This window comes from Cololabis saira, chromosome 15 (assembly GCF_033807715.1).
Source record: "Cololabis saira isolate AMF1-May2022 chromosome 15, fColSai1.1, whole genome shotgun sequence".
Taxonomy (NCBI): domain Eukaryota; kingdom Metazoa; phylum Chordata; class Actinopteri; order Beloniformes; family Belonidae; genus Cololabis; species Cololabis saira.
In genome coordinates this window covers 310189-324958 of record NC_084601.1, presented here as the reverse complement: position 1 = coordinate 324958, position 14770 = coordinate 310189, and the positions used below count along the sequence as shown (strand labels likewise).

The 14770-nt window shown below is 42.7% G+C and overlaps 1 protein-coding gene across 2 annotated transcripts; it reads right to left on the bottom strand.

Annotated features, from left to right (window-relative positions):
* rfx5 (regulatory factor X, 5) lies at window positions 1–13811 on the bottom strand. 2 transcript variants are annotated; one of them, XM_061741687.1, is made up of 12 exons: window positions 13785–13811; window positions 11207–11220; window positions 10920–11070; window positions 10753–10786; window positions 10549–10631; window positions 9112–9234; window positions 8640–8756; window positions 6205–6283; window positions 5494–5692; window positions 5017–5099; window positions 4793–4933; window positions 1–1953 (listed from the first exon to the last, which is right to left on the bottom strand). In XM_061741687.1, the coding sequence occupies exons 3-12, from the start codon at window positions 11039–11041 to the stop codon at window positions 853–855; spliced, it is 2082 nt and encodes a 693-aa protein (XP_061597671.1). In that variant the 5' UTR covers window positions 11042–11070; window positions 11207–11220; window positions 13785–13811; the 3' UTR covers window positions 1–852. The 2 variants fall into 2 exon arrangements, with proteins under 2 accessions (XP_061597671.1, XP_061597672.1); XM_061741688.1 differs by lacking the exon at window positions 11207–11220.
* Window positions 13812–14770: the final 959 nt, after the last annotated feature.

The window sequence follows — 14770 nt, the reverse complement described above, 5'->3', positions numbered from 1 at the left end:
CTAATCTAAACTAAAGGTTTGAGATTTTCAGTAAACCAAGTTTTTAATTCAGAATGGATTTCTGACGTAACTCGTTCTGAGAATCACATGTGTTTTTTTTTTTCTTTTAGAGCTTTGCCAATCAGGCGGTAGAAATCTGGAAACAGATATGACTTGAGGCGTTAAGTGTATTTGATAATAATTCAATTTGTTTCTCTCTTATACACACATCCAAATCTTCCACAAAACCAAGACAGATAAAAATACAAATCTGTTTTTAACAGTAAGATAAAAAGGAGAGCAGAGCCAAACTTTCTATTGCACTCACCAAGTGAATGTTTAAACATCCTCAGTGAATCAGACTTGACTCTCCACTCCACAACTGTTCATTTAGCAGAGGACTTTCCAAGGCTCTGACCCGAAGGTCCTGCTAATATCAACACTCTATCCACTCAACATCTCGCCTTTTTCAACTTCCTCCCTCTTTTTCTCATTCGACGACCAAACCTCAGCACAGAAGGTTTTTAAAGTGAGGATATAAGAAGCCAAGAAAGGAAGATTGGTAAGAAAGGGGCAGGGAAGCGAAGAATGCAAGAGGAGTGGTTCTGGTTCCAACCACTAGTGACACAGACACACATGCAGTCAAACAATTGCAGATTTTTAACAGCGTTCAGTCAGTTCAGAGGTGCATTTGCGCTGATGGGAGGATGTGTCAATAATTAGGCTTCATTTATCCTGTTTGATTGGCTTGCTGCCTCTGCCAATCTGGGATTTCCACCAGTAAAGAGGGAATAAGGTAAAAGGGTGGTGTATTTAGCAGGTGAAGTAAAGGGGGTGATTTAAAAAAGACCAGGTGAAGGGAGGAAGCTACGGTCACTCTCTTTTTGAAGCTGCGCTGGTCTCTGGTCTTTCCTCCTCCAGTGTCACCACCATGGAGTAGGTGACGGAGGAGGAGGACGGGGCAGCAGAGCAGGTGGAGGTGGGCGGAGGAGGTGGGGTGACTTCCACCTCCCGCTCCTCGTGCAGGGTGGGCAGGGGGAGACGAGGGGGGAGGAACTTGGCTGCTGGTGGGGGAGCGGTGCCGTTGTTGTTACTGCTCGGTCTGGGAGCTTTCTGGATCACTTCCACCATGGGGGTCCGTCCGGACAGAGACGTGTCCCAGCCGGGGGTTCCCTGGCTCTGGAAGACCAACACGGGTCTGCTCTGCCGCTCCAACTCCGCCGGCACGGCGGGTTGGCACTGAACCACCAGCCCCTGGTGGTCCAATATCCGACGTCCTGCGTCCGTCACCGCCGGCATCTGACTCAGAACCAGCCCCGTTTGCTCCTGCAGCACCAGCACCGGCTGAGGGTGGGACGGGGACGAGGAGGAGGAGGAAGCCTTCTGGATGACACTGTTGCTCACGGAGGTGATGATTGGAGCCGGGAAGGAAGGAGGTGGGGGTGGCGGAGGAGGAAGACCGACGACAGGAGCAGGAAGAGAGTCCTCTGGACGAGGCTTTCTCGGTCGTCCACGTTTCCGTTTTACTGGAAGAGTGTTGTCAGTGGAGGTAGCAGATCCGCCAACAGCACTGCTGCCTGACCCCGCTCCTTCCAGGGGCCGTTTGGTGGCGCTCCCTCGCCCCTTCTGGACCACGGAGGTGGAGGGTGCCGGACCGTGCTGCTGCTGCTGCTGCAGGGGGAGAGGAGACGGGGCAGGCACCTTTTCCGTTTCGTAGGACAGACAGCCTGGAGGAAGGATCATGACAGGAACAGGTCCCCCCTGGTGCTGGGGCAGCGCCATGGTGATGACCTTCACCCCCCCACTGCTGGTGGCAGCAGCAGCAGCAGCAGGGCCTCCGTGTCCAGACGCCCCCCCAACACCCGAGGCGTCTTTGGGAGCCAGCGAGGGTGGAGAGGAGCGGACTGAGAGAGTCTTATCAGGGATGGAGCTGCGAGGGAGCAGTCTGGGTAACTGCTTCATTGATGCTTTCCCCTGCAGATGTGCCAAACATGAAGATTCCTGTTATTGATCTGTTCATTACTAGCTGTAACAAGTCAAACATGTCAATTTACTCTTTTATTTAATATTCAATTTGCTAATAAATGGAACCATAAAAGTTGCAAATCTTTAAATATGATAATCCGTAACCAGCAACATCTTTTTGAACAACTCTGAGTTCAGACTACCGTATTTTCCGCACTATAAGCGCACTCAAAAGCCTTTGATTTTCTCAAAAACTGGCATTGCGCCATATATATCATCATTACGGTTTTCTGTAACTGTAGTCAGGGGGATTTTGGGTACTGTAGTTGGTGTTGCCGAAGTAACTGCAATAAAAACGACAGTTTCACAAAGGCAGGAATGGCCACGAACATTCAAGACAAGCAGCGACGCTGACTTGCATAATGGATGTGTGAGGAGACGGAGCCGGGACCGTCGCACTGGCCCAGCTGTTCCATTCCCACACAGAAGAAGAAGATATCCAGGGATTCAGGGATGGGGAATGAACTGGAAAAATTCCCCTCTGCGTTTCTTTTGGGAGTGAACAAAGTTTTCAGAAAGCTTGTTTTCATTTTGTTAATAAAGTTTGACTTACGGTACTTCTTGTTTTTTTTCCCTGTATTTCCTGTAGCGCATCCATCAGGTAGATACGTAACTCAACCGTATAATGCGGTGCGCTTTATATATGAAGAGGGTTTTAAAATTGGCCATTTATAATACGTGCGCCTTATGGTGTGGAAAATGCGGTACATGACTTCAGTGCTGTCAGATCAATGTACTATGCACACTACACTTGTAATCAAGTTCTGAGCTCACACACAAAACAACCTAATGAGAGGTGTTACACAATATTTCAATATTTCATCAGTAAACCCCTGACCACACTCATCCGTTTGGCCTTTATCACGACCTAAAGCCGTCAAGTATAACTTACAGATTTAAGTTATAAATCTGTATAGATCTGTTTGCATCACTATAGCTACCTCAACTGCAGCACCTCAGCCGCCTGAAAAAGAAATTAAATTCACTAGTAATAGTAGCGGTGTAACGATACACTAATCTCACGATACACGATATTAAGGTCACGATACGATACCTTATTATAGCAATATTTTTTTAACAACCTTGAATGAGGAACATATGACTGGAAAAAATTGTCTTTTATTTGAAAGACACAAAATACAAAACAATGCTGTGCATTTGCCCTATTGTTACAGTTTGTAATGCTTTATAACTGTTTAAGTTTTAAAGAGAAAGCCAGGCCAACCATTTTCCACAAACTGAACTAAAAGTAAATGTCAGGTTTGCATTATGCATCTTCAGTTTCATACAAGTACAAATATTTTGCCACAAACTGAATAGTTTCTCTCATGTATGATTTGACTTTTTTCTTCTCCAGAAATTTAACAACTAAAATTAAATAAATAAATAAAAGTAAATAAATACATACAATTTTACATCATAAAACAGATTGATTCATGCTCACCTTATAAGTGTAATAGGAGATTTATTTTTGTTAAGGTTATTTTGGTAATTCAGGGTTCATTATTTTATAAATATATTCTTTATATTCTGATGTAAATCAGGGACTATAATGACACTAGTCAGTTTATCTGTAGTGATTAGTCTGTTTTAGATTGGGCGGAGTGATACGCCACAGTACGGCACTAGGTGCTGTGTTGATGTTCTAAAATCCTACACTGTTGAGGGACATTAAAGTACACTGGAACTCAGCAGAAGTTGTCCCCGTGTTTATCCTACTCACAACCCCAAAAAGGTTTGATTTAATATAGTAAGGCTTAACTCTACCCCAGCCTTACATAAGTAAAAGTTCAGAGCTCAAAACCCTGCAAGAGTTCCGTGATCGGGACCAAAACGGTCATGGTTTCTTCTGAGCGGAGGAAGATTTTGGTCCGCGGGTCGAGGCGCGGTCGGATGCGTGTTACTAGTTAACACAATAGATTAATATTAAAAACCCAATATCAGATACAGTTTGTCACCTCCACGACACGTATCGTGACATTTTTGTATCGCGAAATTTCGAGGCACGATATATTGTTACACCCCTAAGTACCGTATTTTCGCGACCATAAGGCGCAACTTTTTTTTTTTTTTTTTTTAAATGTGCCGGGCGCCTTAAGAAACGGTGCGCCGTGTCTATTACCTGAATTACGGTAAGGTCAGGTCGGCCACCATGAGAAGGTAAAAAGAGAAGGGGGCGGGTGAAGCTGAATGAGACCATCCACTGAGCTGTTTAATGCGAAACAGATGATGAAGACTTTTAAGGATTTGCTTGATGTGTAAAGTGAAATAAAATACAATCAAACTAAGTTTTGCTCCGCTCTATTTAAATAAGCACACTTGTGTGTGAGTGTTCTGCAGCGCGCGTGTGTTTTGCATGTCGGGAACCGATCGCACCTGCCGTGGGTTTGCGGGTCCGATCGCCGCTTTCCCCGGGGCAGATCCGGCTGAAATGCCGGTGCTCTTTCCCCGGGAGCCCCTGCTACCAGTCCATGTGGGCTGCTCCGGTCCCGGCCGGTGGTTTTTTTAAATTCTTTAATGCAGAAACAGAATATGAACCTTTGAAGGGTTTGATTGATGTGAAAAGTGAAATAAAATATCAAACTAAGTTTTGCTTCTGCTGTATTTTTAGTGCGTGTGTGTTTTGCAACGCGTGTGTGTGCAGCTCCGTCTCCGTAGACGGCGCCTTTTGGGTCGGTGCGCCGTATGTGTGTTTTAAAACCAAAAATGACACACAAAACTGAGCCTTTATACCTTTCCACACAGTGCGCCATATGGTCGCGAAAATACGGTAATAGTAGTGACTCACAGGTGTACGCAAAGACAAGGAAGACGTAGCAGAAGAGGAAGGAGGAGGAGGAGGATCTGCTGAGGAGGCTTTGGTTGATCCAGCAGATTTGTCCCCAGACGAAAGCTTCAGTGTGGACGATGACATGTCTCCCTGTTCCTTCTGCAGAACGACACACAGGAAACAGTGAGCAATAGGGCAAATTGATAACAAAATTAACTGAGTGCTTGGCGAAAACAACCAACCTTTTGATCTGCAGCTCCATCACCCTCCCCTTTAGAGGTCACAGGGGTTTTCTTGATGACTTTGTGGGTTTTAGCTGGACCACCTGCAGACAAACAGCACATAACAGCAGGTCTGATTCCTCTTTTCCAGCAACATCATCTGTATCTCTACTACAGTTCATTTCTTTTTGCTCATCCTGTAAAATAATCTAACATTTAAATATGGGTCAAGTCTGCAATATCAATTTTTTCAGATTAACAAAAGTGAAAAAATCCTTTCAAAAATATTCCAAGCTTGTACAAAAAGTATAAAATATGTCTTAAAAAAAAGGCCAGCTCAGTATTCTTTGCCAGAGTAACAGAAAGACACATTCATAGATATGAGAGGACCAGGTTTTGTTCTCATGAAGATTACTGTTCCTACAAGGTCAACTGCTCCTTGGGAGACAACAAAAATGAGAAAATACATTTACATGCATGCAAAAACCACTGGCAGACCTGCGAGCGCTGCAGATGTCACCAGCTCGGCCTGGCTGCAGCGCGGGTTGACGATGTGCTCTTGGATCAGGTAGCGAGCGATCTCCACTACTGTGTCAAACGAACGCTTCAGGATTTTCTGCGCCCAATCGCAGATCAACTCGCACGCTGCCTCTGTTACTTCTTGATTGTAGGTCTGGACCAGCTCGGTCAGCTCTGCCTGGAGACATGGAGGAAAGAATAGAAGCAGAGGTTAAATCACACACATTAAGGGTGTGAAAATATACGATACTGCACAAATTACTCCACACTTAAACTTCACACCACAAAAGAAATGTGAAATCTGTTTCTTCTATCCTTTTCATCAGTTACTCTGTCTTAACAATTTTTAACATTTGTAAATTATAGATCAGTATATTAAAATAAAATGTTATTTGTTGTTTTTTTATTTATACACAAACGTGATGGCTGTAGTCTTTAGGGAAATTTCCTCCACAGTATGACCAAGTCAGAATAGCACCATCAGCCCAAGGCACGTTTCAAACATCCAACACTTTTTTAGTGCTCGTGTATATAAGCAATACAATGATTAATAGGACACACTAAAAACTTCTTGTTACCAGAGTAATATTATTAGCTGTGGTTTGAGTCGTAACAGTTGGCATCAAGAGTATTTGCTGTAATATTACTAGTGGTACACAGTTTACTAGAGTACAGTTGTAGTGTGAGTACCGGGTCATTCTTCAGGTCCAGGTTGGGCAGCAGTGGCATATTGAGGACAGTCTTCCTCCTGATGCCGCTGTAACAGTATGTATCAGCCAAGCATGTTAAGGAATTCAGCATGGAAGCAGCAGTAACCAGCAATAAATTCACAAACTTCTGTTGTTAGTTGTACATCTGACTACTAGCCAGCTAACCGTTCTATATTTATCACAATCAGAGCCGTCTGGGAGATTTGCGAGGCCTTGTGCGAAATGGCCGGGGGGGACTCACGCGCGCAAAATTTTTGGGTTTTTCGGGTCGGATCAGGGGCCTCATGTACAAAGGGTGCGTACGCACAAAAACATGGCGTACGCCCTTTTCCACGCAAACGTTCAGATGAATCAAGAGTGAAATGACCGTGGAAATGTACGGTGCCCGACGCCAACTTCATGGCTGGCGTACGCACGTTTCCACAGCTATTGGTCCGTTGGCGACACTTAGTGGTGATTCTGGGAAACTGTTAATAATGTGAAAACAATTAGCCCTCAGAGTGATGTGTAACATCACATTAACACATTCAACTGTTTGCAATTACACGAGTGGATATAAAACCATGCGCAAAGTGGTGCAGAAATACCGTTAACAACAATGGCAGCTTTGGCAGTGTTAGAAAATATCGCAAATGGCGCAGTAAGAAGAGAAAGAATATTTAGCCGGTTTTCCTAATGTAATCGGAGCTATCGACTGCACACACATTGCTATAAAAGCACCATCACTGGATGAATATGTGTACGTTAACAGGAAGCATTTTCATTCCATTAATTTACAGATTATATGATTAATTTGTTATTTGTGAAGTTATTTCTTGGAAAAAGGGGCAGGTCAGATAAGATTCTTCTTCTTTCTGCTGGCTTTTCATTCACGAGTTAAGAACATTTGTATTTGTATTGAATTATTTTATTTTTTTGAATGAAATGAAGAATATTAAAAAAGAATAAAAAAATATGTCACAGGTGTCAAACTGAATCCCAGAAGGACCGGTGTCCTGCATGTTTTAGATGTTTCACTGCTTTAACTCACCTGATTCTAATTAATGATCGTCACCAGCTTGTCATCAAAGTCTGGATAGTTCTGTTGATGACACAGCTCCTTGTATCATGGTGCAATTAAACAGGGAAACCGGCCCTCGAGGGCCTATTTAAATACATTTGCATATTTAAATGGAGGCGTGGACAGGGAGGAGTCTGGTACTCCTACATGCGCGCTCAATTCCACGTTGATTGGGATGTACAAAGGAAATGTGCTTGGATTCATGCCTACGCAGTTTCATACATCTGGATTTTTTTGTGCGTAGGACGTTTTCTGGATTTAAGCGTACGCCATGTTTCAGTAGGAAATCCACGCAAGTCTTTGTACATGAGGCCCCAGGTGTCTATATGCGCAATTTTAACTTTCCAATTAGCAAAATACTGGATACCTTCCCCTGCCCCATCATCATCTGGGCTTGCCTCGACGCGGGGTCCCGCAGCTGCTTGAGACCCGGTCGGATCGGTGATTTTTGTAACAAATTTATTAAACGAGTCTTTCAGAGAGGCATTAAACTCTTCCATTTTCTTTAGTTTTTTTCTTTTTTCATTCCCTAATGGAAATTTCCTGATTCTGTCTCTCGACATTGTGTGACAGTTTGTTCCACACTCCCCCCATCTGGATCAGAGCAGCTTGTGTCTGCGCTTGGTCTGATCAGTTGTATTGAACAACAGACACGCAGCTGCGCAGCGACATCACTCAGCAAGCACATCATTGCACATATATTTATTAATATGCACAGACTAGTACACATTTAGGTCTGTAATGGAACGTGACTGTTGATATTTATAAAGTAAAAGAAAAATGGCCCATAGCGCGAGGCTCTTGGGGCGCGAGGCCCCGAGCGGTCACACGGTTCAGAAACCCCTTACCTTACCCTTACCCTTACCCTGATCACAATGATAAAGAAAAGTTTGATTCATTTTGTCGAGGACAAAGTCAAAAAACATGGTACTGCAGATACTGGATCGGCTAACGATTGAAAGAACAAGTTAATGATCTTGTACCCTGATTGTGACGGGACTGTGTGTGTGCACATAGCGTACTTATTGAGTAAACAAAGAGTGGATACATTTAGTAAAGAACCAAATCTCCACTGCACTGGTTAGAGGGGCTATGTTCCCATTGACACAAACTAGGAGTGACTGAATGCTCGGTCGACAGATTTTGTGAATTTGGCTGGATGGTTAATGATACATGTTTCTGTAAAGTGACAAACTTAAAATGAATATTAAGTGCTGCTTTACTGAGACTTTATAAGTGGAAACAGTAAAAGACATCAAGTGAAGCTAGAAAACTAGTAAAGCAGCAGACGACCGGCTCTGACTTCCCTGAGACAATGCATGGTCTTTCTCTCTGACCAGCAGCTAAAAGGATATTTGGACTGTCCTCTGCCTCCAAGTCGTCTTGCTTTAATATTGGGAAAAATGTCTCTGATGATCTTTCCAAAGTTGGCAGCACTTAGAGGACGATGCTGCAGGTTCTCACAGTATCTCCTGCAGAAGAAGAAGGTGACAGTGAGAAAGTTATTGTGCTTTCTCAGACTCATATCCGGCAATTTAAAAACCTCATTTGTACATTTCTGTTTATACATTTTATTTTATCTCTATATTTGTTTTATATTTGTATTGTATTGCACCAATCACCACAACAAATTCCTTGTGTGTGTTAACAAACTTGGCAATAAACCCTTTTTTGATTCTGATTCTGAAATGTTCCCCCTGATTACCTTTTAAATAAGCCTCAGCATGGGTCGCTTGCTTTAACCACTGTGCCAGCCAGCGGCCGACTTTTTTACTTTTAACTGAATTATGATTTGACTGTTTAAAAGTACATTGTGCATTTCCTCACTTGTATGTCTCATAAACGTCCTGTTTGGGGAGACAGGTGTCTGAATGCTCCTCCAGGTGACTGCGAATCCAGTTACAGGTGTGAAGCTGGTCGGCTGTGTTGAAGGAACTGGAATCATTGCCACTGTGCACCATGTGTAAACAAAGATAAACTTAATCAAAAAACAAAGTCAAACACAGAATCTGTACAAAAAAAGAGTTACTCTATATTAAAGCGACACAAATCAAATCAAATCAAACTTTATTTATATAGCACTTCTCATACAAATAATGCAACACAAAGTGCTTAACAAAAAACAAATAAACATAAAACTTATTAATGCCCTGCCCCCCTCCCCGCACACACAAGCATACTACAATTCACCTAGGTTATACACACAGACACACACGCAGACACACTGTAGTTCTATCATTTTTAGCTCAGATGGTGCATATAAGCATAAAGCTGAAGTCACTTTTATGATATTTTTTAAGATTTACTCTTGTTTGGATATTGCTCTGTAAAGCTTGTGTTCTCTTCCTTTTCTTCTGTTACTGTTTTTTGGGTCTCTTATGGCACTTTTCCACTAGTATCTGCTCAGGGCGGCACGGCTCGGGACGGCTCGTCACGCCTCTACCCGCTTTGTTCTCGTTTGCCCCCCCCCCTCCAGGTGAGAAGTGGGGGTTTGGGGTGAAGCTGCTGTGACATACTCGATTGCGCAACACCTTTGTTCATGTCGGCGCTGATCAGAAATCAGCTGGAGCTGCGAACCGCTGAGAGTAAAACAGCCCGTCTACATCCCTTTTTTAATTCTCTCGTCAGCCACCAGGTTTATGAACATCTGCACCTCAGAGTTGGATCATGAAACAGACGTTTGCGCTTTATAATAAAATCACCGCAAGCCGCCAGTTGCTCTCGCGCTGACTCCCACTTCCTGATTCAAACGTCTGACGGCCCCGCCCCCCCGACCAATCAGTGGCGTGGAGGGTGATGACGGCCCCACCCCCGACCAATCAGTGGCGCGGAGGGTGGTGACGTCAGAAATAGTCCTGGCTCAGCCCCGTTAGAGCCTCGCCAGAATGGTTACAGAGAAAGTATCTGCTTGGCGCGGCTCAGCCCGCCTTGGCCCGTAGTGGAAAAGCGCAAGACGGGGGCGTGGCGGGTAGAAGCGAGCTGAGTAGATACTAGTGGAAAAGGGCCATTAGCTGCCTCTGCCATGATGTCCACTGCAGCTCTATGAGCCAGTTTTTCTTATTACCACCATAAAGCTTTGTTGTTCATAAATGACAAAGTGCTGTAAAGACGATACCAAGTTGTTGCTGGTTTTTGTTGAGACAAGAAACCACAGGAGCTACAGGGCACTTCCTAAAAATATTCAACTCAATTCGAGTTAAGATCAAGTCCTTGGTTTTGCTTTAAATCTTTAACATGTTTGTGTTTAATATGAAAATCTCTAACCTCTTTTCTCCAGAACTGGGTCCAGATGGCAGTTGAAGGTACAAGTAAAGCTTGTCGTTGTCAGAGAAACGTTGAACGTCTTGCTGTCAAGTCAGAACAGAGCAGATCAAACATTTGCATTGAGGGGAAGTGTAATATACATATCTCTGCAGATCTTGCAGGTTTCATCAAATTAGTCTTTAAAATTTAAAGCGAGGTCCTTACCAATATCTGATCCACTTTGGCCTGAACATTCTTACTGCAAGAAAATACAATAAAGATCAAAATGAAAATGTCCCTTTATATTGTTTGTGATCTTTTAATCCCCTTCAATTACTCAGCTGCCCCATCTCACGATCAGTACTGGCACATACTTCAAGGCAGAAACTTACGAGATGTTGTTCTTGAGTTTCTGCAGCAGCATGCTGGGCTCAGTGTCGCCCTCCCCGGCCTCCAGGCTGCTGTCACCTCGCTGGGAGGCGTCAGCCTGCTCGTGGCTCTGGTCCTCGGACATCTGGACCACTAACCCGGGCTGAGAACCATCTGGGGACAGTCAAAGGAAACCTCACACGTCAGCAAAAACTCAGTTCAGTAAGAAAGACCATCACAACGTTGGGATGGGAAATATGGAGAAGAAAAACTGGGTAATTGTTAAATAAAATAAAAAAATCTCATTTACTTTTGAATGATATGCTTTCTCAGTGAAAATCATTGGATGTTGCAACAAAAAAAAAAAAGATGTCAAACTTCAAATGTTCAATTGCAGTACTGGAGATCAGTCTGATCAAAACAGCAAATCTTTGGATCTACAAAGGGGGGTTTCTGAGCAAAACTGACAAACTCATGTTCAATCAAAAACGAAAACTATGGTTAGATACATGGCAATCATGTGCATTAGTGTGTCCCTTTGTGTGTTATTGTGGTTGAGGGAGGTTTGCTCCTACGTAGGGGAAGCCATTGCTAGTACATTTTATATAACAGGAGCAGGAAACGGGCAGGTAGCATCTCTGCAGACCCCTCACCCCCAGGACAGTCTGTTTAACCTCCTCCCCTCTGGACGCCGCTACAGAGCTCTGTACGCCAAAACCTCCAGACTCAGAGACAGTTTCTCCCCCAAACTGTTGCTCTGACGAAGATGATGAAAAATGTGCAATAATAAGAATAACCACAATCATATGCTGTTACAATGCACCTTTCAATAACCATGTCATACTGCTGCACCTTTCACTTATTTTTCCAATTGTTTACATGTGTTAATAAGAGCTGTTATTTTTCTATTTACTGTACAGTGAGCGAAAATAACCGGAGTCAAATTCCCTGTCTTGTTTGACCTGACTTGCCCAATAAACCTGATTCTGATTCTATATTTTAGATATGTTCAATTGCAGTACTGGAGATCAGTCTAATCAAAACAGAAAATCTTTTGACCTACAAAGGTGGATTTCTGAATCTATCCGCTAGGGCTATGGATGTAAAGATTTAAAAGAGGTTTTAACTCAGAGCATCAGTTGTAAGGGCAACAGAAAAAACATACCGGTATATTGTATATATGTTAATAAGAGCTGTCATTTACTGTACAGTGAGCGAAATAACCGCAGTCAAATTCCGTGTCTGGCATGTTCAAACTTGGCCAATAAACATGATTCTGATTTTGATTCTGAATAGAAAGAAACAATGCACCGACCAGGTCACATTAGCCATAATGAGCAAAAATTACAAACTCATGTTCAATCAAAAACAAGAACTATCGTTAGATACATGGCAATACTGTGTTATTGTGGTTGAGGGATGTCCGCTCTTACGTAGGGGAAGCCATTGCTAGTACATTATATATCATAGTGAGTATTTGTGAGGCTGCTGTCACGCCCAGGGGCGAGTCTGCAGACCAGCAGCATCTCAGCAGTTACTTCATCTTACATCACATGGTCAGTACTCGAGTTGTAAAAAAAAAAATCAGGTGGGTTGGTGGATTTTATCATATGGGGACAGATAATTTGTGCTGATTACAAATAATATAATATATTACAAATAATAGCACTGACCAAAACACCTGCAGAAATACTGCAGGAATGACATAGCAGCAGTTAAATGCAGCCTTCTGTAAGCTTTAAATATCCACTGGGCTTACATCAAAACACAACAATAGAAAACAATTTTCTGAACTTATCAATATGATTCTGTCCTTCACAAGATAAGTAAAATGGATCACTGCATAAACGCAAAATCCTAACAAGAATATTTGTCTTATTTCTAGTTAAAATGTCTCATGTTAGTAAAAAAATCTCATTGAACTTAAAACAAGACTCATCACTGGAAAAAACAACAATTTTCACCTGTTTCAAGTAGATTTTCACTTGAAATAAGTAGAAAAATCTGCCAGTGGAACAAGATTTTTTTGCTTGTAATGAGAAGATAAATCTTGTCCCACTGGGAGATTTTCCTACTTATTTCAAGTGAAAATGTACCTGAAACAGGTGAAAATTATCACATTTTTCTGGTGATGACTCTAAATGTTGAAATAGCAGTAAAACCACATTCATTGATGAAATGACATACGGGATGGAAAGGGGGGATGGCAGTTTTACAGGGGGGATGATTTGGACCGTTTTTATTTCATCCCCCCTCATCTCCAGTACTGCACATAGTGTAATGTGAAAAAACGTGATCGACCCGGTTCCGACCACGCCAGGTCTGGTCCGACCGCCGTGTTTACAGCAGCAGCGCCGACGGCCATGTGGCTGCCATTTCTTAACGCTGATTTATGGTTCCGCGTTACACCGACGCAGAGCCTACGGCGTAGGCTCTGCGTCGGTGTAATGCGGAACCATAAATCAGCCTTAATTCAGGCTTTACACGACACGCAAGCGCACACACTGACACAGCTCAACACGTTAGTGCCAAGCTAACTGGCTAGCGGGCGATATTGAGTGCGCACTCCTGTAGACGACACGAACTATGGTCGAATTTAACACGCGTGTGTGATGTACATGAAATGAACAAAACAGATCCCGAGAAGAGAAACGGAATGAAAGAGTCTAAATGACATTTGCTCGACTATCTGGAGGAAACTGTTACAGGATAGCCAGCTAGCTCCGCTGCGTGCTATCCACTAGCATTACTCTCCAACTGACTTTTAACGCACCATTTTTAATTTCAAAATAATTCGTAATAATGGTAAATCAATTCTCTTTTTAATATACGACTATCCGGGTAAATCATATTTTAGTATTTATTTAAAAAAAAGAAAAATTAAGTACCTGAATCAAGAAACGGCAAAAATCCCCTTTCAGTTTTTTTTGTGATTGGACGACTTCGTTATGTCTGCCTGACTACAAAGCCAAGGTCTCCTCTGATTGGTCAGCTCTTAGAGATCTCCCCGGTAACCAAAGGCGGGTAAATTCCCATTAGTCGAGCGGAATCATTTTTTTGAAAGCGAGTGTTCTCATTGGACGACGTTTCCTGGTCTGCCCAGTTACAAAAAAGATACATTTGTAGTACGAAGTCTGCCTAGCAACAGCCGTACGTTAATAAGGAAAGTGAAAGGCGTCCAATGGGTTTCAGAACAATAGCTCAACTATAAAGTTAACGTGGGTACATTATTCTTGGAGTGCAATATTTTGTTTAAAATGACATTATTAATCCTGTATTTTTCAACATTTTCAGGGATAATCTGTTTGGAAAAAGTTAAATACTAATAAACATCAACAAAAGAAATATTTTAACAAATCTTTTAATGTATCCCCTCTAATAAGATATGATCACTTTGATACTGAATCTTGAAGAAAACCTAAGCATATTCACATTTTTGCAAAACCTATGCTAACGTTAATGGTAGTGTCTAAAATAAATGTAAATAGAACTAGTCATGACTCATGAAGCCTCCATCTCCCTCCGATGGCTTCCCTGAGTTGGTTGATGGAGATGTGAGCAAAAAGAAGGTCAGGACTAAGTATCAGGTCACGTAGGTTTATTGCAGAAGCTTCTGGATATGTCACACAGGTACAGAGGACACGCTCTAGTCTACCGCCCCGTGAGATCTGAGTTCCCTTGTCCTCCCTAATTGTTGAAGCCTCCAGTTCCCAGTGATAAACTTGAGAGGAAGCTCAGACATTGTGTTGTAGAGTTTGTGTTGTTGGGCAGACTGGTGATGAGTAGCCATGTTGTAGCTGTGCAGACTATGTGCTGTTGCCTTATATGGTAACATGTTAATACCTGTGGTATTTTATAATGAGCGTGCATAAGC

Coding starts and splice junctions, on each gene's coding strand:
- rfx5 (XM_061741687.1), bottom strand. CDS start 11,041: ATGTCCGAGGACCAGAGCCACGAGCAGGCTGACGCCTCCCAGCGAGGT. Junction 10,632..10,752: donor CCAAAGTGGATCAGATATTG/GTAAGGACCTCG, acceptor CTGACTTGACAG/CAAGACGTTCAACGTTTCTC. Junction 5,100..5,493: donor GACATCTGCAGCGCTCGCAG/GTCTGCCAGTGG, acceptor GTTTGTCTGCAG/GTGGTCCAGCTAAAACCCAC.